This window comes from Gymnodraco acuticeps, unplaced genomic scaffold, assembly GCF_902827175.1.
Source record: "Gymnodraco acuticeps unplaced genomic scaffold, fGymAcu1.1, whole genome shotgun sequence".
Lineage (NCBI taxonomy): Eukaryota > Metazoa > Chordata > Actinopteri > Perciformes > Bathydraconidae > Gymnodraco > Gymnodraco acuticeps.
This window is the reverse complement of record NW_022991706.1, coordinates 1-25,730: the sequence shown is the minus strand read 5'-3', so window position 1 is coordinate 25,730 and position 25,730 is coordinate 1. Positions and strand designations below refer to the sequence as shown.

Genomic DNA, 25,730 nt, shown 5'->3' with positions numbered 1-25,730 from the left:
AAAAGGCGGGGCTTGTTATGTTAAGGGAAGGCGGAGCCCTCTGTAAAAAGTATTTTGCAGTCAAACCGGGGAAAGTCTGTCACTTCCTCACAGAGCCGCTCCTCCAACACACATGAACGCGCATGACCAAAAGAGGGCGCGAGATAAGTTTGTGCACAGACCCCCGCATTGCTGCTGATGCATTCGTTTGACTGACGCTCCGGACGGATGCGGTAAGCTGACTGATTAACCCCCATTCGAGGCGTCTCTTGGCCATTTTTCTTTTTTTGAAAAGGTGGGTAAATGGAATTGCTGTCTTTTTAATTAGTTTGCGCATATTTCTAATTCCACCCCCCACTATCTGCCTGCGTCATAGCCCGGAAGGGGGGAGAGGCTAGGAGGGGGCTGGTAGACAGTCTCACCTAACTTCAAGAGACACCTAAATTAACATCAGAGGCTTATAGCACCTCATAGATTAGACTTCATAACTAGATTATACAACTCTGAGGGGATAGGGGCCAGACAGCATAAAGAGACTTAATCAACACCTAAATTAACATCAGAGGCTTATAACACACCAGTGTGAAGTCACACCGGTCTGTTATAACACCTCCCGTCAAAGGACTAGACTTCATAATTAGATTATACAACTCTGAGGGGACAAGGGGCCAGACAGCATCAATAGACTTAACCAACACATCAAAGAATTAGACAACAAAGGCGCTAGCCCCGGGGGTTTTCACATGATACACTTCAAAAGGATCTCTAACAAAGGCACTACACAGGGGGGCATTTCACACCTACGTGTGATGATACCTCACCCCTCACATCAAAGGATCTCACACCTACGTGTGAATTCACACCTAGGTGGGACATCCACCGCGAACAAAGGGAGGCGGGACTTAGCTCATTAACATAAGTAGGGAGAGGTGTGACCTGTCACACCACCTGTCACTTTTCTTGCATACTAATGTGATTGAAAGGGCATGTGTATAACTACTAACATGTTTTGCTTACAAACAAGAAAAAGGGAAGCTAGACTCTAGATGTGAGCAAGGGGTTTTCATTGGCTATGATAAAAACAGCCCAGCTTATCTGGTGTATTACCCAGAAACAGAGAGGGTGCAAAAGCACAGGTGGGTGAAATTCACAATCAAAAGCGCAAAAGAAAAGGAAACACAAACATGAACATCTGAGTCACAGATAGAATGTCGTCATGAGGATGCACACTCCAGGGCCGTAGGCAATGATATAAATGTAGAAAATGTATCAAGTCATGGTATTCAGATTTGTGTGCCTGAGACTTTACTTGAAGAGACTGAATGTACACAGCCGAGTGAAGCCACAGAGACTGTAACCAAAAGGTATCCACAGAGGAACAAAAGGAGACCAACTCATCTACGGGATTTTGAGACTGAGGATGCAGAGGACAAAGCACAATGGACTTTTGCATGGACTTTTGCTACAGAGCAGTCTGTGATATCCCTCAAACCTACAATGATGCCATAGTGTCAGCAAAGTCAAGGCAGTGGAAGAATGCCATGGACGTCGAGGAGATACGATCTCTGGAGGAGAACGAGACCTTCCACCTCACCCAGTTGCCACCAGGTAAAAAGGCAGTGGGGGGAAGATGGGTCTATGCACTCAAAAGTGACATTGATGGAACAGATAAATACAAGGAAAGATTTGTAGCAAAAGGCTAGTCAAAAACTATGAACAGACTACAAAGAGACATTTTCTCCCACAGCTGATATGACAAGTGTAAGAGTACTCATGCAGAAAGCAGCACAAGAGGGACTCATTTTACACCAGATGGACGTTAAGACAGCCTATTTGCATGCACCCATTGATTGTGAAATCTATATGGAGCAACCAGAAGGCTATGAAGAAAAGTCAGTAACCGGGGAAAACCTAGTTTGTAAGTTGCAAAAGTCTCTCTATGGCCTTAAGCAATCAGGTAGAAACTGGAATGCTATGTTACACACATGTCTGCGAGAACGGTTTCATACGAATCCAGCTGATCATTGTGTAGAGAGAAACATGGTGAAAAGGTCATCATGATTGTATGGGTTGACGATCTGATCATAGCAGCAAGCAACACAAATGTACTGGAAGGTGTAAAGATTATGCTTTCTGAAGGACCTGGGAAAGTTGAAACATTTCCTGGGAATTGATTTTCACCAAACAGAAGGTGAAGTTAAAATGTCTCAAAATAAATATGTAGGCAAAATCCTAGAGAAGTTTGAAATGCAGGATTGCAAGGCCAGGGGGACCCCATTACATCCCTAATACAACAACATTAAGATGGCACTTTCGGATACTAAAGACAATATAAAAGAAAGTCAAAAACAAATTGAGCATTCTTTTACTTTCTTGCTATCCGGTGTGCATTTAAACGATAAAACCACAAGAATACTATCTAGCTGCAACACAAGATGCAAAAACGTAGGCCAATCCTTACCAGTGTAATGAATACACACATTTTTCAAGACAGAGTTTAACCAGTGGGGTAGGCCATGTTGTGTGGCGTGAATTAAACAGTTATGATTTACGTATTATTCCATTGCCTATTATACAAATACAACTGTTATTTCAGATCCTTACATATTTTCAGTCAAGGATGAACACCTTTCCAAAGCAAAACATATTTCCCCCGGAAGTCACATCAATGCTTGATAGATACTGTTTATACTCACTTTATTATCACTTTGCATTCTAACCATCTGAATCTTTGCAGAATGTTCAATAGGATTTTATTTTAATTTGGAAACATATCATCCCTGCTGAATTGTTAGCAAGAAAAAGAACGCTTTAGCCACACTGTTAAAATACTTCCATACACATTATTCTAGGAAGACTCCTTTTAACCAATGATATATGGACACTTGAGAATGATCAGGTTATTTTTCAAATAATGTGACATTTTATAAACAGGAATAAAGGAATCCAATGTTGTTTTTTAAAAAACTTTTATTTATTTTCAAATTCACACTTAAATTAAGATAATTAAACACATCTTGAATGTTCCCTTCAGTAAACACATGCTTTGTTTGTACTATTACCTACAATTGTAACTTAACCTGGGCTGTAAAAGCGTCATTTCTACCAGGTTGCAAAAGTAATAGCGTGACACACAAACACACATAAATTCTTTTTTCACAATACACACACCAAATTTACAAAAACAGGATTCAGTTTGTGGTTTTGACATAGGTCTAATATATATATATATTTTTTTTTTTACTCCTGGGTCATTTTTAAAATAAGTTTTATTTATTTATTTTTATGCTCCCTCTTTATTATTACCCAAAGTTGAAGTTTCTAAGTTTTCTAAGTTCTTTTTTCTAACAAAGGGTTGCATCATATGGAAGGGTTTACACCCCCAAATTGTAGCTGATATTTCAAAACATTACCATTTTAAATCCTCTCAGTTTCTGGTCCTTTACCAGCTACATGGCATAAAGCTAACACCAACTAACACATTTAGACTGAGCAGAAGCCATTTTTGAAAAAATCTTGCAGAACAGAATTTCAATCCCTAAGAATTATTGTCTTAAAAGCAAAATATTGAAAGCAAGCAAGCTTCCCTCTGGATCAGTGAAAACACAATGATATGGGGGATATTTCCTGCTAAACTCCATCCAAACCTGGATCAGTATCACAATTTCACAGCAGTGGACTTCACTCTTCTTTACTTGTCCTTCTATCAAGGAAGAAATTGAAACGTGTTATTGAGGCAGACATGCAAATCAACTTTGAGCGATAAAGAAAAAAGAGGTTGACAAGTGTTACACTAATGACAACACATTGTGAATTATGAACTTTTGTTTTGAAAAATAACAATACCTTCTCTTGTTGGCCAGCCACATCTGAGCCTGTGTAAAGTGAAAAGAGAAAAAGTTATAAACAGAAGTAAAAAAAAAAAAAAAGCGGTAATATTTATTATTATTGTAAATACACATGGACTTTTGAATGAATTATTTGTTACCTGAGCTGGTGAAGGTCCAAGAGACAAACTTGATAAGACCGTAGAGGACTACCGCTACACCGACCATTCCCATGGAGTCCTCGATGGAGGGAGTACTGAAACCTTTAAAGACAAAATAACAAAGTCATAATTGATTCCAGTTTATATGATTTGTATCTTTGTTATCAAGCTTGATTCGAATAATTAATTCAACCTATAACATTAATACTTTAAAAATTATATATTCCAACAGAGCCATCATATACAGTATATTAGGTGTGTTACAAGATTACGTCCATATTTTATATTGTCTATGTTTTGTTTTAATGGCCCACAGCGGGAAATGACCATAACCTAGCATAATGAGCACCAGTCTCTTTACAGCTTAAGTCAGAACCATAAATATTTACATCAAATTAAGATATTCACGGTGTGATTTAAGGGTTGTGTGATATAAATGAATACAAGTTTACTTAATTGGATATCAATGCAGGTAAAGACATTGACGGCTCATTAAACTTATTAGAACAGTTAAATACATTTAAAAATGGTATCACCTATCTCTAACGCTGTCTTTAAAAGCAGAAAATACAACATGTAGGCCCGGGATCACCAACTACATTTGTCCAAGGGCCAAAATGTATCCAATAGACACTATCGCGGGCCAGCGATTTTTATATAGTCCAGAATTTTGAAGTTGTAGACCGAGGGGGGGGGGGGTATTGAGTGTTCTTGTTCTGTAATCAGTTACTAAATACTGAATACATGGCTCTGAAAGTAATCAGAATACAGTTACGTGTCTTAAACGTTGGAATCGGGTCTACTTTAACGTATTCAGATTACTTTTAGAATACTTTTGGAATACTTTCTTTTTCCATAACAGATGGGTATGTTTTGGTGAACAGGAGACATGTATTTTACTGTTTTAATGGCTTTAACTCAAACACAACATCTTGGTGTCATTCTGGACAGCTCCCTCTCATCTGCACCACACATAAAAAACATCACCCGGACTGCATTCTTTGTACTGTCTTAAAACCTTTCCTTAGAATATGTTATGAATTGTAAGGTGTCCTTGGGTGCTTTGAAAGGCGCCCCTAAATAGAATGAATTATCATTATTATTTATTATCTGAAACGATGTTATAACTTTTAAAACTTTTTCCAGTCACTTGCCCCAGGCATTCAGCAGCAGCAGGCCATTCACTTTGATTTGATCCCGTTATGAAATGTCATCATTTCGACAATAAAGAAATGCTACATAAACGTTATCTTGCACATTTTATCTAACCATCTCCGTTTCTAACTTTCAATATATTTTAAAAGAGATCTCTCTCTCATCTGCGTGCGGGGGCGGGGCCTCACAGACACGCTGCATCTCTCTCGCTCACAGACACGCTGCAGCGCCGTGCAATGTGCACACAGCTCTGCCGGTAATGAATATTACATTTTGAGGAAATTTTTCCACCAATAATTCCAATAAGTATTCCAAAATGTATTCACTTCAGGTTTACGAAAGTAACTGTAATCAGATTACTCGTTTTTCAAATGTAACGCCAGCTGAATACAGTTAGCCTACTTGATTTTTGTATTCTGATTACGTAACGCCGTTACATGTATTCCGTTACAACCCAACCCTGCTTCTAGGCTACTGTCCCGCAGCTCCTGCCTCTCTGTTGGACTCTGTCGCAGCAGGGCTACTGCTGTGGTGCGGAGCGCACAAACCAGACTCTTCACAACGAAGGATCACTTCTTCTTCAAGGCAGGGAAGGTTTTGCAGTACGCAATCTCTGTCCCGCAGCTGCTGCCTCTCTGTTGGACTCCGGAACTGCACACAGTGGTGACTGCGAATGCAGTAACCACGCCGCAGTCACCCCCGTCGTGCGGGCCGGATGAGATTGTCTGGCGGGCCGGATGTGGCCCGCCAGTTGGTGGTCACTGATGTAGGCTATGATTTATCATAATAACCATAATCCCAAAAGATGGTCTCATATAACGCTATCATTTTTATATTAATATATCTGCGTATGCTAATTGACACATTATAACTTTGGCAATGTTCAGAAAAATCACTAACCGGCCTCCATCTTGTTATGGTGTAAAAGTTTGAACCCCTTGTTGCCAAAAGAGCTTGATAACTATCGGAAACAACAACTTTTTTTAACATTACCGATGATATTGAGGGTCACGCTGGCCTGTCTTTTGCCTCCAAGATGGACAGCGACACAGATGACCTCCCCTCCTCGGCCCAGGTCTAGTTTAGTCGTGTCAAGCTCCAGCCGGCTGCTCTGGCTGTAGGTTCCATCCCAGGCCTGCCTGTGGCCCGTAACGCTGCCTGATCCCAGAGGCCTGGACTTCCCATCGATGCCTTGAAATTCCCAGCTCAGTTCCAGGGAAAGGGGGGCAAAGCCGGACGCCTCACACTGAGCAGTCAAAGTCTGGCCTTGAACAGCGAGGGGGAGAGGGGACGGGTAGATGGACACAGAGGGAGGTTCTGGGTAGAAGGAGGAACAAATGGAGGAGCAAAAATAAGAGGAAAGCCATTAAGAGAGGTGAATCATAATCCTTTTTTTTTCCCAATGTTGTTTGCCATCAGACAATATACAATTACAGGCTTTATGTGACTGTCAACAATGACTAATAGTTAGAGATATAACTTATTCATAGAGCAGAGGCATGCAGGTGTGTCTCCAAACACACAACATAAAGCAGATACATTTCCCCTTACCTACAACTTCAAGCTCCAACGTCACCTGAGCCACAATGTGTGGTAGATACACCGAACAGATATACATCCCGGAGTGACGCACTTCAGCTTCCTGAAGTATCAGAGACGCATTTCCTTTCTCGTGCAGTCCCTCAAAGTCCAGTGTGGCCCCTTTCTCTTTTGCATCAGCCAAGCGGTCTGTTTTCCCGTCGTAGGCCAGAACCAATCGTCCGTCGCCTCTGAACTGGTAGCGCCACTCCACGGCAAAACCTGACCCGGATAGAGGCGAGGAAGAGTCGACCCAGAATCCGCAATCCAGCAGCACTGGTTCCCCGAGCCTGGACTGCACTGACACCGTGTTGCTGGTCACACTGAGGATCACTGAGCAAACAGACAGTGAGGAAGAGAGAGTCAAACTAACACATATGACATACGATTCAATTACTGACCAACTTAATTATATATTTAATTAATTGTGTATATATATCGAATAATTATATATTTGAGTGTATCTCTAATTGAAACAGACATATTGCCACGGGTAACAATTTTTTGTGTCATAAATCATTACCATTGTGCTCTTTAGTTGCTGTTGGAGCGCGCATGATCGTGGAAATGGCCACCTGTTTGTTGAGGCCCTGCAGGGAAGTTGAAAACCAATCAGCTTCCAGGTATATGGGGCTTAAGCCGGAGTCTGTGAGTGGAGCAACCCATTTGAGGTCGGAGGGCTGCGGTGAGAAGGGGTTGATCTCACACTGGGGCTTCTCCACCGAGCCTCTGGGAGGGTTCAGAGAGTGGTGGCAGAGCGTGGCTGCTGGGTCTGAGGAATGATATTTTTGAGGGAAACGTGTATGTTTTGTCATTGTACATCTAAATCAGAGATGCTCACTCTGCTTATTTGTAAAATAAATGGAATTTGACAAAAGAATGGTAGCTTGATCTAAAAAGGGACATGAACAAAATCTAAAAATTATTAATTAATCCGAGAGAAGATGATGATTGAGAAACATTTCAGGTCTGTTTAAAGGATTTTGAGAAATTAATATTAAAATATTTTAATAAATATATCATATAAATAATTATGCAGTCGCTATCAGAAAAACTTGAGTTAAAGACTAGAACAAAAATACAATAAATTAAGCAACACTGACTGAACTCATATCTACAGTGTATACTCTATTATGAAACAAAGCAACTTTAAAGAGAAAGTATATAAGTACTGAAACTGTAAAAGAAACTAAATGGATAGTCTGGATCCTGAGATCTGATTCACTGCATCTGAAAAAGTGCAATGATGTATAATAATAATGATATGGACCAATAGCTCTTATATGTCGCTGGAGGCTTATAACATTCTCAAATCAACCCTTAAAACTCATCTGTTCAACATCGCCTTCCAACAATAACTCACTCCCCCCCCCCAGTTACACTTCCATTTCTGCCCCCTGTTTTATGTTTATGTTTTTTATGTCTTGTCCTTGTATGTTTCTTTGTAAAGTGACCTTGAGGTTATGAAAGGCGCTATATAAATTCAAGTTATTATTATTATTATTATTATTGTTAGGGAAATAATTGTCCTAGACTCCTAGATATGACGTACAGGACCAACCCTGACGTCTGTTTATCTCCTTTAAGGACATAGGCTGCTTCAGCCATAATGTTATTGTTCCCATTCTGTGACCGGTCAACACTAGGTCACAGATGGTCTTTGTTGTGGGTGCACTGGGACACTTCCTTCTTTGTTGTTTGTGGACTCCAGGGTATGACATATTCGAGGCCATAAGTGGCAGAAGCAGGTAACTCAGTGTGCCCAACTGTCTAAAGCTATCTTATCAAAATATGTTGATTACTCTCTGTGAAACCGGTTAAATGGGCTAACAAGAGAGAGGCGCTCTATAATTGACGTGGCAACCCACCCGTGCAGTCTCACAGTGACTGCTGTGAATTGTGATGTGAATGCTCCGGCCGAAACTCCAATAAATCATCAGTGTTTTGACATCAAAGCTCCTGCTCTACCTTGTCTCCTTCCTGAGTCGGTGACTCCCATGCATTGCTACACAGAAGTTTCCTCTACAATTATAATGGACCTTAAACTAAGACTGCTGACTTACAGAAAACGGTATAGGCCGTTAGTCATTTTGAACTAACCGGTGATAGAGTAGACTCTGTCGGGGTTGATGTCAGATGGAGCCTGTTGGGACTTGGTTGTGTGGCTGTGTGCGTCTGTCCTGATGTGAAGCAGGGACTTTTCCTGGCTTGTAGCTCCAGTTAAACCTCCTCCTCGACCAGTTTTCTCCTGAACAAACCAGCACTCCAACACTGGACAGCTGCTGCTGCTGCAGGCTTTAGATTTAGGAAGGAATTAACAACATATATATTTTCTAAAACAGTGTAACATAGGAGAATAATAGCACTGTTTTCTCAATTGTAAACCCAAGCTGTTTGTACTTTTCATTGGCTACAGTGCAACATTCCCCTAATTTTAACAATTTAATAATTGTGTTTTCTTGAGATACTTTTTATTATTTTACTCAAAAATGTATATTGTAGTAGTAGTAGTTATATTAATTTAAAATATTATGTCAAGCATTGAGGGATAATACGAATCAAACCCTAACAGACCAAATAAAAGTAAAAGTTGGACTTTCCTCTTCCTCTTCCTGTTGGTCGACTGGTGTGTCTTACTTTCATATTCATCCTTTTGTCTTGCTTTGCATGTCAATGTTTGAACTTTAAACAACAATTATCTGTGTATTGTTATTCTTTTCTATACATTGTTGCTCTAAAACCACTTTGTGTAACAGTTTCGGCCATGCACACCAAACTCCCTTTAGAAATATAGCCGTATTTAACATAATATTATGTTAAAGTAAAACAATTAAGGACAAATAGGACATTTTACAGTTAGCAATGCACATTAGTGTGCCCAACTGTTTCACTGAGTTAGGGTTACTTTATTTACACAGGTAAACACACATCAGGGCCACAGATAGATATACTGCATATTCATAAACAATTCTTTTTGGTGTATTGGCCAAAAACAGAGCAACAATATCGACTAGTACTATTAGTAAATATCGACGGACACAGTAACCTTACCTTTTATGAAGCAGATAAAAGTCACCAGGGACAGTTTGTAGATTGTAGACAACTCAGTCATGATTGTAAGTCTTTTAGGTTCTGTCAGGTCCTCTTTGCTGCTATCGCACTAAGAAAAAATAGTGTATAATGTGGGTTTTCCCCCTCAACTCCGGGTTCATTTTGGTTTCACTTTGACGTGCACCGTTCCCTGAAGCCAGAAGCTAGCGGGGGAAAAACAGACATATCCCGGCGATCTTTTCAAAATAAAGCAGTATTTATCAAGGTTTAGCGAGCTACACAAGTTACATCTGAAAATAAAATGACTTGAAACTTAAAGACAAGCCCTTTCCAGACATTGGAGGCAAACACTGTCGGAAATATGATAGCCAACAAAGACGAAGTTCTCCATCTCTACAGGTAGATGGCGCTACACCATAATCTACTATGACGTCTGAATCTTTTCCTCCACTTTTATGCTCTATTTATCTGCAAAAACATGTCAATTTTGAGCATAACTACGTTCTATGTGCAGAACTGATGTGTGTCAATCTTAACTCGTTTAATCCAGAGAGTGGGAGAAATCGAGAAGAAGCACAGTAAGGCTGCAAATGTAAAGGAAAGGAATCCAGTCTCAGAACAGAGGTCAGATAAGGACACGAGAGATAAACAGTCATGAATGGACCAGGGTTCTCACAAATAGCCTTTGTTTTTATACATTTTTCAGCAAGATTATGAGCATTTAATTAATTTAATCCAACACGCGGAGGTCAAGACTCTCATATCAAGAGGGCAATTTTGGTCCAGCATGTCCTTTGAAAAAGCTAATTTAGTTTTATGATAAATAAATAAATACATTCACTATGGTTTGATTGGTGTATTTGTCTTATAGATTTAAAGCCAATTGTTCACACTTTGTTTATGAAATGTCAGTCTAAGATGGGCCTGTTACTTCTGTTCATCTGATGGTTATATTAATGCAGAACCCTTTTTATTTAACACCAGAAGATGGGGAAAATCGAGGAGGACAAGAAGCATTGATGTCCTGGCAGGTAAAAAGTAGATAACAACCATGGCCTGCTCTCTCGACGATGTTTTATGAAACTTTTCTGCCTTCCTCTTTTTCTCATAGTTTGGTGCTTTTTTATAAGTTAGGTCTTGACAACTTGTAAGTGTTATTTGTTTCTCATAGGAGACACACTAAGCAAGAGGAAATGTTAAAAAGAATACTGATTTATTACATTCTATTTTACATTTTATGAGTTTGTGTGAATGTTTTGTTCTCAATGTGTATGACTTGACAGCCACTAAGCTCTTGTTCTTACTGCACATATCCAAGCTCAATCTGGTGCTTTGTTTCCTGTAAAGAAACCTGTTGCATCAAAATCTGCCTGGCAACTGATGACATAACAACTGTGGCTTCTCTAAATCAACAGCGTTTGTCTAACTAGATGTACTGTAGTGTGTGCTGTAAGTACCTATACAGTATAACATACCCCAACCAGATGAACTCACACATTATATTATTTAGGTGTTATGGTACTATAGCTTTGACAATATGTTGTGTAATTAAGAACATGTGCCGTTGGTTTTCAATTAAAACAATTAATCTGAGAAATGTATTTGCCAGTCTCCTGTGAGCTTCATGTTAAAGATAATTGAAAATACTACAAAATACAAAAGCACTATCAACAATAAGTGATATTATCTCGTTTTTAAAGTATTATAACTTATACCTCCTGGGACCCAGCCCATTGAAAATGTCCACTGTAGTGGACATTTTGTTAACATGCATCTCCTTTTACTCTTTTGAGGTACTCAATCAATCCCTGATGTACTGCACAGAGAACATCCTGGTCTTTCCAGTGATATGTCATTGGTTAAAATTGAATGCTGGGAAGTTCCTCTTTCTTTTCATCCAAAATGGCTGGCATACCAAAAACAACATTTTATAGAAGCAGGAGGAGAAGTCAAATATTGTTGAATAATTGTCATTTGTACCACGATACTCATATATGTTCTTGTTTATTAACATGTGAGGAACTATATAATTAGTTCTGAAAGCAATTAAATAATTCAAGTTTTCAAATAACAGCCCTTTTATAAATGTCCATTCTAGTGGACGTCAGGACCGTCTTCATGGACTTTATGACTCAATATTGTTGCAGGAGACGGAACTGAAGCAGACATTTTCTGTACCAGATAGTTCAGGGAGATTAACATGTTGAGCTCTCAGATGATGAGAGAGATGAGGCTTTCACACCTGGGATAGAAGAGGGTCAAGAAGAAGGGGGGGAAAGATGCAGGATGCTCCATGAGCGCACAGATAGATACATAGAGACAGATAGGGACGAGCTGGAAAGACATGGCCCCCTGTGGGCCAAGAGTAGCACGCATGTCTTATTGTTGTTTTTATTTTAAGTGGAGCCATGGAAAATGAGAATTGCCTCAGGAATGCAAGCTTTGTTTCTATGAGCATGGTCAAATGGAGACCACATCCATAAAACTAGTCAAGATGACCCTACAGCCCGTGCTGACTGGAGTCAATGAGGTACTTTCCCACTACATTGACTACAAAGTCTTTGAAGATCTGGAAAGATTCACCAAAAACCAAACTAGTTTTGTATTGACCAAATAAACAGCAATGTTCAGATCAATTACTTATTCATGTTTTAAATAAAGGTGAATGTATTATTGTATTAATATCACTCTATAACCATAATACGTTACATAGTCTGTTAATTTTGGCTGTCTTTTCAAACTAAAATGGTCCCGACGTCCTCTACAGTGGACATACTGTAACATTTTAAAATAAAATAAAATAAAAAAAGTCTAAATTGCAAGATGTTTTTTTAACCCTAAATAGGTAGGAAATCACAAAAAAAAGGAAATTGGAAGACGCTTTTTTTCCTCGGGTCCCAGGAGGATATATTGTAAAACACCATAGCAGAAATCTCACCACAGGTTTATTTGCAAGTATCATGAGAAGAGGTTTGGCACACTCTGCGTGTTTGTGCTCACTTGATGACGAGCAAAAGAACAAACAAATTCTGTTGTGAGTATGTGATGGGTTTACATTTTTTCTTCCACAGTTTAATATAGCAAGAGAATCTATTTTTTAAAACTACAAAAAAGACTTACCTAACATTGAAGAAGTATGTGGTTGAAACTTAAAGAGGATATTACCCACATGTCAACCTGTTTCCGCTGAAAGCTGAAAATGTCTTGCTTGTATTTACAAAAGCATTTCAATACGTAACATTCTGTATTATTTTTCAGGAATCGTCCACATGAAATTCATCAGAAAGCAATATATCAGATAAAGGGAATCAATGCACAACATGACTGAGTTGACCAACAGTCTTTATTTGGATCTGAGTGTTGTAAAGTATTAGTACAATTATTTTTAGATAGGTTGCATGGTTAGAATAAACTGCAAAATGCATTACATAACCTTATACGTATTAACATACAAAATACCTCCGTTACACACCATAAAGAACAAAAAACAAACAAAACAGGATGACAACATGCTCTTGCAAAGTTCAGCTTCTTATGTAGCTAAATAAATGGTTCTACGCAGCATTTTCATACATACACTACATTTATTGATCCCGGATCAAGAATGCAACACACACTCTTGGAGACAAAGTTGGGTCATTCATTTCCAAAATCAGATGTCAACTATTCGAAGATACTTTTGAAAAAAAGATATTGAAATATTGACAAAATAGGTTGATTTGGGTCAAACTCAGAACATCCCCTTCCTGTAGCGGTGGATCAGCTCGGATACATCCTCCTTACACACCTTTATCCAGCCATCCTCCCGCATGTGGTACACTAGAAAAACACACACAAAACGCAGATGAGCCTCGCATATACATGGTGCCACCAGTTTACCCTAATCAAGTTCTCACAGCTTTATACGAAACATTTAAGGACTATGCAATATGCACGTCTTTTCTCAATCATAATTCTTCTGTGCATGATGTGCTTTATTGTGATAGGTATCAGTAGAGACAAAACAGGAATTATGGGGAGAAAGAGAGATAGGGAACAACATTAGTTATAGGTATACACTGTTATTTGACACATCATTCTTGTTGGCAGTGTTCATTAATTTGATTTCTCGTTCGTTTGTGCAAATTAACACTTTTAACAAGAGTGTACGGATGTGGTTCAGGGTTGTGTGAGAGCGTTCAAATGTCTGTTCTTGTTTATTTTATTGTATTGATTGCTTTGTGTTGCTTGGATTTAATTTGTTTCTGTCTTTCATGTTTTTGTGTCCCTGGATCCGCTTGAAAACTAAATTATGAAACTCTCACATCCTTAAATGAATAATGAAATTATTACCACAAAACAATGGTTGAGGATTATGTCATATTCTTTGAATATTTGGGATGATGAAAAGTCAGAGGATCACAAAATTGTTTAAAATCATCCTGAGGGGGGCGTGAATGCATGTACTGAATTTCATGGTAATCCCTCCAAGAAATGTTGGAATATTGAACTCAAACACAAAATGTCAACCTCATGGTGATGCTAGAGGGAAAGTCTAGGGATCAAGCAAATGCGTATGAACATTCCATTCAATAGTTGTTAAGATTTCTGACTGGAGTAAAAAATCGACCCACTTTACTTACAACCATAGTGTGGCAAAACAGAACAAATTGACAGAGGTACAAGATATACTTTAAGTTAAATATAATATACTCACTGTTGACAAACCCTCCAGAGTAGGCGTCCCTGTGCGTAGCGTGAGCGATGCCCCGGCGGCCCAGTTCATATGCCTCCTCCACCGTACATGTCCTCGCGGTAACCGCTGTCCACCACACCATAGGCGAAAACTGCTGCCACAGGCCGGTAGAGAACATACGGCCGGGACAGACTGGGTCGCGTTATCGTCCACATAGTACAGCCCAGGACCCTGCAGAGTACAGTCATCACATGGTCTGTGGGAAGGTTCACTTCATATACAGGTCAATTATTGAGCTTCACCATTAGTGATATACAAATAATAAAAATAAGACATTACAGTTTAATTTAAGAGGTTTGAGCTGCAGGGCCAGTTGATGGTTTCTGTCCATATGGTTCCTTGTATGCGTCATATTGAAGTGTAATAAACATTTGAATATTTTGTCCTTTTATGTGTTGGATCCCCATGTGATATGTTGTGATTTCTGCATGCATACAAACATTCGACTTAAAACAGTTTAGTATCATTATAAGTCAATACAACAAATGATGATGCTTTCATATGACAGGCATCTAAAAAGAAACAGGAAACATCCAAAGAGCATCCTGTCTCTACAATCTCCTTGCTTTTACTGATTATACAGATTATAATGGTTGCATTGCTGGTTGTGACACACACACACACACACACACACACACACACACACACACACACACACACACACACACTGCTAACCTCTTTGTCCCATCCGCAGATCATGCTTCCCATAGAGAGGCCCATGCCTCTGTAACCCACCATCATGTTAGACAGCAGCTTGGAGGCAGCAGCCACTGAGATCCTGTGGTTGTTCCTCAGCCTGTACAGCCTGGAAGAAGAAAGAAAACAAGGTACCAATCAATTACCAAGAAAATCAATTCACAAATTACAGTAATCAGTCACACCTGTGGGTCAGATTGGACTGAATTTGTGGCTTTCAAGAAATGAACTTGAGACACCTTTATTTTATTTAGGTAGAAGTGTTCTATGAATGTTTTTGTTATAATTGTATTTGTAATAAAATGACAATTACTTATAACACGCATGTATTTACAAGGACCTCAAGTCAAGGACTCTATTGCTTTGAGGTTGAGTTCGTAACAACTGCCTTTCTTTTTGTGACTGAAAAAAGACAAACTAAATCTGAGAGATTACCCCTGTATATTTCTTCGTGATTCATCAGATATTACTTAACTATGAACAAAACTTTGTGACACCTAGAATACAAGCATATACAGAACTAGAACATTACATGGAAAAAGGGACTGAGAAACCATGGTACAAATATTCAAAACTCTGCATGACGGACCTGCATTCTTTGGCAGGAGTCTCTCCCAGTACTGGCAGTCTGCAGCGCTGCCCGACATGGTGCCCAGCAGGTACGGGTTGATCTCTATCACCTTGTTGACATCATTGGATGCTGCAGAGAAAGGAAAGGAGACATTTACAGAACCGACGTAGCCCAGTGAACGCAGCAGTTTTGGTTACCCTGTTGTCTTCATCTACATTTTGTGACCTAATGGTCCATATATTTTATATTCAAAGTCCCTCACCTTATTAAACCCCTCGGGATTTTGAGTTGATGACAATCTCTTTGATATGTTATTTATTAATAACAATAATTCATTTGATTTATATAGCACACTTTAAAGACAACGTAATCTCAAGGTGCTTCACAAAGCTATAAGAAAAAAAGTGAAAATATATCTAAAGGAGCATATTGGATAAAAATATGGCAATATAAAAAAATAGAAATAAAAGGTTAAGAGCATAAAAGGTTTAAAAATAAATAAATAAAGTAAAGGACAGTCAGTAAAATGTGGTGTGGAAACAGGGTGGGGTCTTGAGGCAATTCCTAAAAAACTGAGAGTGATGACTATTATTGGATTGTGACTGATGGATCATGTCACCTTGATTTAATTGAAACACAGGAGCTGATAGATTGTCAGACTGTGAGGAATGACAGTTTTATAATCCACTTTCCACATTCCAGTTTTTTGTGCAGTTTCATTTTGTTTTCAACATTCTCCAGGTTCAGACATGCGTATGTACCTAAGTAGCGGCCCAGCAGAGGCTCTGGAGTCCACAGCCACGATGACTCCATGTTTGAACTTGAAGGCCAGGGTGGTCGTACCGTGGTTCAGGTCTATACACACACCCCCTTCACGGTCGCAGGACTTGAGAAAACCTGATGGCTGAAGTAAACCAAAAGAAAGGTGTCAGTGGGACGCCTCATGTGTAATGGCACTGTATCTGCGTCTGTAAGATAATATTAGTCAATTATCTACCAGAACTAAATATAATTTGACAATACCTCGAAATAGTTAAGTAAATGCATGATATTACATTTCACAAAACGCAGATACTGAAAACCACAGACGCGTAAAATAACTTGATCCACAGGGCGTCTGACGCGTCATGCTTGGGGAAGATTTACCCGTAAGATTCAGTATATTAGAGCTTTTCTACAACTAAGTGAAACTTTACTTACGTCTACACCCACAGGTACAGCGAATTCCTGAGTTTTGGTCCCGAAATTGTAGTGGTTGGTTCGGTCTACGAGATGCGTTTGTCCAGATGGAAGAATCTGTGCACGAAGTTCAGCATAATGCTTAAAACCAGATACTTGGAAAAGAGCCATTATGTATTAAAGATGATAAACTAATTCTGTTTTTTGGTTTCTGTAGTTTTCAAAATGACAAATGCGACTGGCAAAGCGTCAATGATCATTTCCTCGTTCTGTGCGTGACAAAGAATTCGAAAGTGAAAGGGTTTTAAGACTTATTTTTCCTCTGAAAAGACCATGCAGAATTCCTCAATTAATACTGATAGTAATAATACATATCTATATAAAGGTTGTTTTAGCAACACAAAGTTAATTGATCAAAATAAACCCCAAACTCCGAAATATTTATTTTAAAATAACAAAATGTGTCTCAAAAAACGTATAAACCAATCCGAGAGCATTATATGTGTTTCTCATCAGTTGCTACCGGAAAAGCAGCCTCAGGTGTAGGAAAGCCCAGCAGAGATATATTTCGACTTGTGTTTGCATTATTTTATAAAAAATACACAATCTAAACCAGGTTAATGCACAGTTTGACATGTATTTAACAAATTGTGCATTAGCCTATAAACTTTTTACTGGGTATGTTATCATAAGTGTATGGAGAGGATTAGGGTCATTATTAACTTTTTTGAGATCTGACCAAAATGAGATTAAAATCAGAATTCTGTGAGTTAAAGCCCTAATCCTCTTCTGGTGGCTGCTTGTTAAGAGCTTCAAATATAAATCAGCAAATAATTACAAAACATGACAAGAAATGAAGCAAACACAGGTCACAAAGAATTTAATTTAAGATGTTTTTATTTTAATCCTACACTCTAATACAATGTCTCAGTCTTCCTCAATATGGCTTTGGTAGACTCTTTTAATTAAGCCCTGCAGTATACTGAACGATTCCATATCACAGTGAATCATAGCAACAGAGTAAAGAATATATGATGACAATGTAAATCAATGATCTGAGATGTTTTATTCTTTTATTTAACCATGTAGTGAATAACAATGACATGAAATTAAAGCCTTTTAATTTTACTACTAAATGTTGTGATAGCGCTGTGAGGGCTCAGACTGTTTCCATCATGCTGCACGCTCTCCTGTACCACCTCCAGCTTTAAGGGGACTACTTTCTCCGTCAGAACGGAAGTGGTGCCTGGGACGATATCTGTATTTCATTTTCCTAGGAGAGAGAAGGAGAGAGATATATGGTTGAAGCTTTAATCATCACATTCCAAACTATTGTTTTGCTTGTAGTAGAGTAGTAAGTTGTTAAATAATTTAAAAACTGAACATTACATGTGAGTCGCAAGCAAAAACACACACAATAGATAATGAAAAATCACACTGCCAGGAACAGACTCAACATATTTTGTTACTGTCCGAGAAGGAAATCTGATTTGACATGGGTAAACCTAAAATCTTCTTTAAAGTCGTACTGGCCTACCTGCTGTCTTTGTACTCTGACTCCTGGTAGGGTCGGATGTGGTCCACTCCTTCTCTGGTGATGACACAGATGTCGATGTTGTTTCCTGAGGCGAGGTCATTCATGATGCCCGCATGGATGGCAACACGCACCAGCTCCTTCGCCGTATCCAGCTGAGAGTTTAGAGAAAATGATGGGGAAATTAGACAACCAGACACGTTAGAACACGAAGGAGAAGACACGGGCCTTCAGAGACATTTCAACAGTGAGGAGAATTCATTTATTTTTCTTACATTTTCTCAACCGTTTGCATATAATAGAGGCTGATTTGGCCTACATCACTGCAGATACTCAATCACTAAGATCCCCTTTAAGATTGTTTTGTGATTATATTTAAACGATCCCGACTAATAATCGTCACAATATGTAATATGTGGTTTACCTCCATGTCCTGTTGGTACCTGTCCTCTAGAATACCAAGAGCAGCCAAATCACCAGATCCTGCGTGGAAACCAAGTGAAATCAGATAAACAGATTAGATGAAAAAGTAACAAATAACTGAAGAACTTTCAAATATATAATGTAGTATAGAAAAGTAAGTTATAGAATCAAATTATCATAATCTCCAACACTTTTGTATGAAATAAAGCACTTTTTGATCCAGATTTGATAGTCTCTTCTTCTTCGAGTCCGTAGCAATCTCAGATGTCGTTCTGCCAGTATCGGGCACAGGCCACAGCTGATGGGGTAGGTTCTGCCAGGTCTTCTGGACTGCACCGGGGGGCATCGGCACATTCCAGTAGGTGGGACATTGTCTGCACTGATCCACAGCTGCACGTGTCTTCTGTGGTGTAGTTCCACACTTTCATCATCCCCTGTTCCACACGCAGTCTATTAAGTGACTTCCAGGTTGTCCAGCCAAGGTCGTGGCCACTAACGAGGCTTTCCGTTGGTGCTGTGATTCTCTGTCCAGCCATTCAAGAGCTCGTGTGTCTTTGCCATTCATCTTCCAGATGTTGGTCCTTGCTGCTTGTTTGGTTGTCTGGAGGGGCAGGACTGTCTGCACAAAACTGGGTTCTGGATTGGAGCCTGCGTGGGGGTGCTACGTGGCCATGCAAGGGGTGTCTGATGTCTGTCTCCTGTGTTCTCCGTCATCTCTGAGCGATACCCTAGTCGTCTGATGTGCGGGGGAGGGAGATGCCGGCTAGCGCATAGAGGCACGGAACAGGTGTTGTAGGTTAATAAATCTATACAAACTATTGTATTTGTCATTTTCCCCTTTTGTCTTGTTGATTTAATAACAATTTCATACATCAAACTACACATTAGCAACCTAAGAAGAGCATCAAAAAATCTCCACCGGCAAGAAATCCTAAGAAAAGGTAACAGTGATAATGCTGCCAAAACTTGTTGAATAGAGTTATGTCACTTACCCATTGCAAGGTAAGGCACCTTATTAACACTCCCATATGGCCCCACTGTGTATAGATGGTTCCCAGTGCAATCTACTCCTCCCAGTATCAGACTGGCACCGATTTGGCCATGGTACCTTAGGAGCACAGAGATGGAAACATACAAGGACTGATGAACCACCACGTGTCATTCACACATCTCTAAATACCAGTATATGTGTGTGTGTGTGGAACACCAACCTGTACAACATATCCTGTAGTATGTGACCGCCATGACGAGACGAGGGTTCCTCCCGCTGGTCTGAGAGAAGATGGTAAGGTTGGAGGAGGAGAAGCTCTGTGGTCTTCTCTGTATCTGCGGCTGTACCTGCTCCGCAACAACTATGGAGAGAAGAATAATTAGCATTGAGAAGATTGAGAGGGAAAGAATAGATACAAGAAAAAAAGGGAACAGTAGAGTAAAGGATTATTTCTCAAGCCCCTATTTTGCCTAAAGGTTCATAGAATCCACCATACAAAAACATTCCGCAGTAGCCTCAATAGACCACAATGCAATGCAACACATCTTGCAGCTTGAGCAATCTGTCATGGATAGAGTGTTAAGCTCTCTTTTGCATTTTTCACCATTGGACTGTGTACTTTCTAGCCATAACTGATTTGTACGTGGCAAAACGTAATACTTATTACAAGATCACTGTGTAGGGCATTCTGGGATATATAGGGAGTAAAGAAGGGAGTTAATGGTCAAATGTGCAACACACCAAACAAGAGTAACCTTTTTCTGCAAAACAGAGCCTTACTATATGTTAGGAGCAATGTAATGGATCTTTGAACACATCTGTCGGCCAACCACTTCACCGGATGTAGCCCTGGTGTCTGCTCCCAGCACTACGCCATCCTGCACCAACACAAATGGGGATACAACGTTTATTATTCAAACTATATTTAAACAAAATAATGCAGTTGTCTCATGCAATTAAACTTTTTCTACATGTTTGGTTTTGGGGGAATGAATAACAATGTTAATAGTTATATGTATTGCAACTGTACTAAAGTAAATGTCTTGGTGCATTAATATTCAGTAAATTGCATTTTTACACATATTGTTATAGTCACCTTGAACACCACTCCTGCTATGGTGGTGCCTGTTTCATAGGTTTAGGTGTTTGTCCACCATCATAAAGACCCTCTAAGGCAGCCATTCCTAGTGAGATGGAGGGATGAGAGTGTTATGGAGGGGATCAACTGATGAATATACGTTATAATTATAATCACCGTGAAAAATAATCACTACACTGCTTTATGAACTAAACTGATAAACAAGAGGAAAAAGTTACTTTCACTTTTGATCCCGGTGCTCGGCGTAACCGACAGTTTAATGTGTTACTTTCTGTAAAGATACAGTCAGCAGCTCAAAATATATAAATAAGAGACTCATACCTTGCTGCGTGTCGAAATTAAACCCAGGTAAAGGGGTTTCGAGGAACATTTGATAGCGCCATACTGGATACTGGGACTGCGGCTTCTCTGCGCGTCTCAGCTCGCCTGAGGTCGCTGTTCTGAGCGTCACCTCTCCTCTTCTCTTTCGATTTTGGAGTGAAAATGGAGAAGAAACACTGCACGAATCTCAAGTCAAAGGAGTCAGCACAGGGGTGAGTAAATCTGGACCACTCGTATCTTTTTTCTATATAAGAATACCAAAGCCTATTCGTGCGTAAAATGATCGTTATTGTTTTCACGAATAAAAAGGTGATGCTAAACCTTGAATAGTAACACGATGTTAAGTGAAATCGAGTGGACACTTCATGAGTTTTATTATCAGTCTATTGAATACTTGTCATCTTTAAACGTGTTTATTCTTCTACATTCCTGCTAAATCAACAAGTTGGGTTTCACGTTTACTTTATATATCCCGAAAATAATTCATTCGCCAGAACTCCAAATCCAGAGTTCATAGCCTTGTGCAGTGGGCTGATAGGACAAAGAAACCACGAGAATAAGGAAGTGTGTGATGCTGTATAACTCAGTATTTGTGTGTGTGTGTGTGGTGTGTGTGTGTGTGTGTGTGTGTGTGTGTGTGTGTGTGTGTGTGAGAGAGAGAGAGAGAGTGTGTGAGTGTGACATATTTGGCTTAATATAAACTTCTTCAATGTTGAATAATGACAAATTATCTACCTGTCCCCTCAGACCACCATCCTGGCTGCCACCTTTAATGGAGGGGTTGTGATTTGCTCAGATTCCAGGGCTTCCATTGGAGGGTGAGGATGTTGTGACCATAAAATACCCTGAAAGTTGCATTTACTTTAAAACACATTCATACAGAATGAAAGGAGGACAGCTTAATACCATGTATGATAAAGATACACAGTGGATACACAAAGCCAAGCTGTGCACACAAGTAGGATCGTGTGTGGTACACACATCTTTAAATATGTGTTGTACAGATCCATTAATGCAGAATAAAGTTACAATGTGTTTCATTTTGTAAGTACAAAAGGCCAAGTTTTTCATACCAGTTTCAAAACAACGCGCAGTGTTTTCAAATTTCGAAATCAACCCAATCTTCGGTATTTTTCAAGTCAATGGCTTCATTTGCAGATTAAAATGTGTTTAAATATTATGACAACTTCTCAAGACCTGCATGTTACACCTTCCCAGAAATAAACGACATTAATTTGATCTTCAAAGCTTCTTAAACATTGTTATCGTACATGTTCTTGCCTGTGCTACTTTAAACCTTCTCCTCCTCAACTCAGAGTGGAATTATTGTCCTTTTCTTTACTTCATTACATTTTATTTGTCTCTCCTTTAGAGAATATGTTTCCTCTAAGACCATCAACAAGGTGGATTCAGGTTCATGACCGGATCTTCTGCTGCATGGCTGGCTCACTGGCAGACGCTCAGGCCGTCATCAAGGCTGCTAAGTATAACTTGTCATTTCCACAGGTGCGTGCCACACACACACACACCAAATCCAAAACATGGGCACACATCAGAAAACATGCTCATCATCACATTTCTACATTGCATTGAAAAATATATTATTGATACCACAGGATATTTTGGGAGAAAGCAATCATACCAAGATGTGTGCACACAAAACCCCAATCCTATAACAACACACCTACACACATACAATAAACACACTTAACTCACTTAACAATAACTCCATAATCCAAGAAATAACATTCAATATTCAAAGTGTTTTAAACTTTAAACAGCACATAGTTTAACATTTGGCCAACCCTAATCTTTGTTGACCCCCCCCCTTATCCACAGTGTCCAGATGGAGAACCCTCCTCTGGTAATAGCAGCAGCATCTGTGCTGAAAGAACTGTGTTACCACAACAAAGACGAGCTGCAGGCCGGCTTCATCACAGCAGGCTGGGATAAGAAGAAAGGACCACAGGTGGGGGGTGGTTGTGAAGACAGTCAAACATCAGTGATGGTGGGGGGTACACAGGAGCTCCACCTTGCAGCATATAGCAACATTACTGATATTCTCCTTCCTTCTCCAGGTGTACGTCGTGTCTCTAGGCGGGATGTTAGTCCCTCAGCTGGTTACCATCGGTGGCTCCGGCAGCACTTACATCTACGGCTACGTTGACGCTAAATACAAACCCAACATGAGCAGAGAGGAATGCCTACAGTTTGCCACTAATGGTACTGTTTCACTTCTAAATACGTTTATAAAAGTAGGTCAGGAGGTTATATCAGGATTAGAAATGTTTAACAGGGAAATAGTGTTGTGAGTTCATTAACATTTATGTTTGCTTTAATTGAGGTTTAAAAAGTACGACACATTGCACAGAGATTGCTCAGTTGTCTAATTACCTTAGCATGTATATTTAAACTGAAGCAACCTTTATTCACTGGAAATATTCCAGAGTTCAGTTTAGAGGAAATGTATGTTAAATATTCAAGACTATGCAGTGTTCCATAATACTGCCCTTTATGAGAACAAGGCTTATGTTTGCACTTGAGGAAAGGAGTTAAATGAAATCTATGTGTAAGTTCAATTAAAATGTGTTTGTAGTTGTGAGTTGGTGTACAAATGTTACAAACTGAATATGTTGGTACTTAAACATGACCTTTATTTCACCCACTTTTTGTTCCTGTCCTTTTTCCTTCTCTTCCCGCCCTTTCTTCCTCCCTCTCTCCCTGTGCACACAGCTCTTGCTCTGGCCATGGGCAGAGACAACGTCAGCGGAGGCGTGGCTCACCTGGTGGTGGTCACTGAAACTGGGGTGGAGCATGTGGTTGTTCCTGGAAACAAGCTTCCCAAGTTCCATGATGAGTGACGGCCTCTGAACAACCAATTGAAATTACATTTTGTTTGTTTGTAGCTTAATGGAGTAATTATTTGAAATCCATAATTTCATTAGTAGCCTAACTGATATAGGACTGGGATTTAGACAGTGCGTCGGTGTATGACTTGTTTATACAAAATGTATACAAAGCTACACAATTCCACTTAACTCTAAAAATATGAATTCCATTATAGACATCTTAATTATAAATAAGGTTATACATGTCTTCTCTGTGTTGAAACCAAATGTTTTGTGTAGAGTGGTTGTAGCCTACTTGAAGAAATATGTGAAATGAGAATAAATAAATAACACATCTTACAAATTGCATTGTTCTTCATCTCTCTGTCTTTGAGTTGTGTGCTTCAAATGTTATAGTGTAAACTAAAAGTAGTCGTAATTCAACTGCATGTTACATCTTTCCATCTAAAAACTAAATTGTATGTAAACCTGAAAACTCCTTCAGTTGTCAGGTCCTTTGTAATCACTCATTTTAATACTGCACTTGACTTAGGTAAACAATCGTTGTTCTTGTATTTGTAGCCATAAAGTCTAATGCATAGCCTACTTTAAGATAACACTGTCCTTCACATTTCAGTGAAGCGCAGCTGTTTGAAACACGGGTTTACAGTTCGCTGCAGAGGAAGGACAATTTAACTTTCAATTTCGATTTAATTCAGGGAAACATGGAGTCGGTCTGATGAGTGATTGTTGAGTTGATTCGGCACGTCGAGCAGTTTAGAATCTTTAGAGAAAACATCCGACAACAAGAGCGTGTATAGTCTAAAACGCTGCTCGGTTGAAGTTTCCGTGTCAGTCCGGTGTCCCCTTCCCTAGCCGACTAAACCATTGTTGTTGTCGTTACCGGAGTCTCACAGTGAATCAGCATGGAGGCAGAAACAGGGCCCGAATGGTTGTCCGAGGAGGTGAAAACCGGAGTAAGTAAGATTTGGACAGTATTTTTTGACAGATTTTGTAGCCTGTTGTGTATGTGTAACGTGCTGAAAACCTGTTTTATGTCAGGCCAACTGCCGGCCACATTGTTATGCATAGAATGAATTGTAAATAGCCTATGTATCGATTTTACCTCTGATTACAGACCACAATCATTGCCATAGAGTTCAAAGGAGGGGTCGTGCTGGGGTCTGATTCCCGAGTGTCTGCAGGGTAAGTTTGTACACTAACTCAGCTAAAACACACGTGATTGCTTCACTTCTCATGCAGAATCCTTCCACCTCTCCATATTTCCTCACATGCAGCTTCTCATTTTATTTTGGATTAGATACAACACTGTCATTGTCTCCATAATATACAGTTTAGCATCTAACCAGAAGTGCAAAAGTAAACTGCAGGTTAATGTAGCCAAGTATAGTGATAATTTAACAAAAACAGTGAGGGATTAACAATGGTGGAAGAAGCACTCAGATTTGTAATTTAAGTAAAAAAAAGTACTTTGTTACAAGTCAAAATCCTGCATTCAAAATCTTACTTAAATTAAAGTATTAAAGTATCGTTATTAAAATATACTTTCTGCTCTGCCACCTCTCTGCATGTGGTTGTGTT

The 25,730-nt window shown here is 39.4% G+C and overlaps 4 protein-coding genes across 4 annotated transcripts; 1 reads left to right on the top strand and 3 right to left on the bottom strand.

The window, feature by feature from the left end:
• Nucleotides 1-2,934: 2,934 nt before the first annotated feature.
• Nucleotides 2,935-9,973, bottom strand: LOC117534665 (tapasin-like). The gene is made up of 8 exons (XM_034198894.1): nucleotides 9,752-9,973; nucleotides 8,801-8,995; nucleotides 7,224-7,472; nucleotides 6,674-7,033; nucleotides 6,116-6,439; nucleotides 3,968-4,069; nucleotides 3,826-3,854; nucleotides 2,935-3,682 (listed from the first exon to the last, which is right to left on the bottom strand). Exons 1-8 carry the CDS (start codon nucleotides 9,810-9,812, stop codon nucleotides 3,671-3,673), a joined length of 1,332 nt encoding a protein of 443 aa, XP_034054785.1. The 5' UTR covers nucleotides 9,813-9,973; the 3' UTR covers nucleotides 2,935-3,670.
• Nucleotides 9,974-13,075: 3,102 nt separating this feature from the next.
• Nucleotides 13,076-17,373, bottom strand: psmb8a (proteasome 20S subunit beta 8A). The gene is given in 9 exon segments (XM_034198912.1): nucleotides 13,076-13,570; nucleotides 14,448-14,532; nucleotides 14,534-14,575; nucleotides 14,577-14,657; nucleotides 15,162-15,291; nucleotides 15,772-15,787; nucleotides 15,790-15,882; nucleotides 16,507-16,657; nucleotides 16,954-17,373. Coding segments are annotated over 9 exon segments (837 nt in total). The 5' UTR covers nucleotides 17,104-17,373; the 3' UTR covers nucleotides 13,076-13,481.
• Nucleotides 17,374-17,811: 438 nt separating this feature from the next.
• psmb13a (proteasome 20S subunit beta 13a) lies at nucleotides 17,812-21,362 on the bottom strand. Its single transcript, XM_034198907.1, is given in 13 exon segments — nucleotides 17,812-18,182; nucleotides 18,184-18,205; nucleotides 18,470-18,621; nucleotides 18,891-18,949; nucleotides 19,882-19,997; nucleotides 20,101-20,125; nucleotides 20,128-20,188; nucleotides 20,190-20,241; nucleotides 20,661-20,758; nucleotides 20,977-21,011; nucleotides 21,014-21,064; nucleotides 21,301-21,343; nucleotides 21,345-21,362. Coding segments are annotated over 13 exon segments (873 nt in total). The 3' UTR covers nucleotides 17,812-18,041.
• Nucleotides 21,363-21,462: 100 nt separating this feature from the next.
• On the top strand, nucleotides 21,463-24,161 carry psmb12 (proteasome 20S subunit beta 12). Its single transcript, XM_034198906.1, has 4 exons — nucleotides 21,463-21,512; nucleotides 23,140-23,269; nucleotides 23,379-23,523; nucleotides 24,034-24,161. Exons 1-4 carry the CDS (start codon nucleotides 21,463-21,465, stop codon nucleotides 24,159-24,161), a joined length of 453 nt encoding a protein of 150 aa, XP_034054797.1.
• Nucleotides 24,162-25,730: the final 1,569 nt, after the last annotated feature.

Bases quoted from the DNA above. Each gene is read 5' to 3' on its own strand.
- psmb12 (XM_034198906.1), top strand. From the start codon at position 21,463: ATGGAGAAGAAACACTGCACGAATCTCAAGTCAAAGGAGTCAGCACAG. The intron at 21,513-23,139 runs GTGAGTAAATCT...CCTTATCCACAG, and splicing joins TCAAAGGAGTCAGCACAGGG to TGTCCAGATGGAGAACCCTC. The intron at 23,270-23,378 runs GTGGGGGGTGGT...TTCCTTCTCCAG, and splicing joins ATAAGAAGAAAGGACCACAG to GTGTACGTCGTGTCTCTAGG.
- LOC117534665 (XM_034198894.1), bottom strand. From the start codon at position 9,812: ATGACTGAGTTGTCTACAATCTACAAACTGTCCCTGGTGACTTTTATC. The intron at 6,440-6,673 runs GTAAGGGGAAAT...CCTTCTACCCAG, and splicing joins GTTGGAGCTTGAAGTTGTAG to AACCTCCCTCTGTGTCCATC. The intron at 4,070-6,115 runs GTAATGTTAAAA...TTGTCTTTAAAG, and splicing joins CGTGACCCTCAATATCATCG to GTTTCAGTACTCCCTCCATC.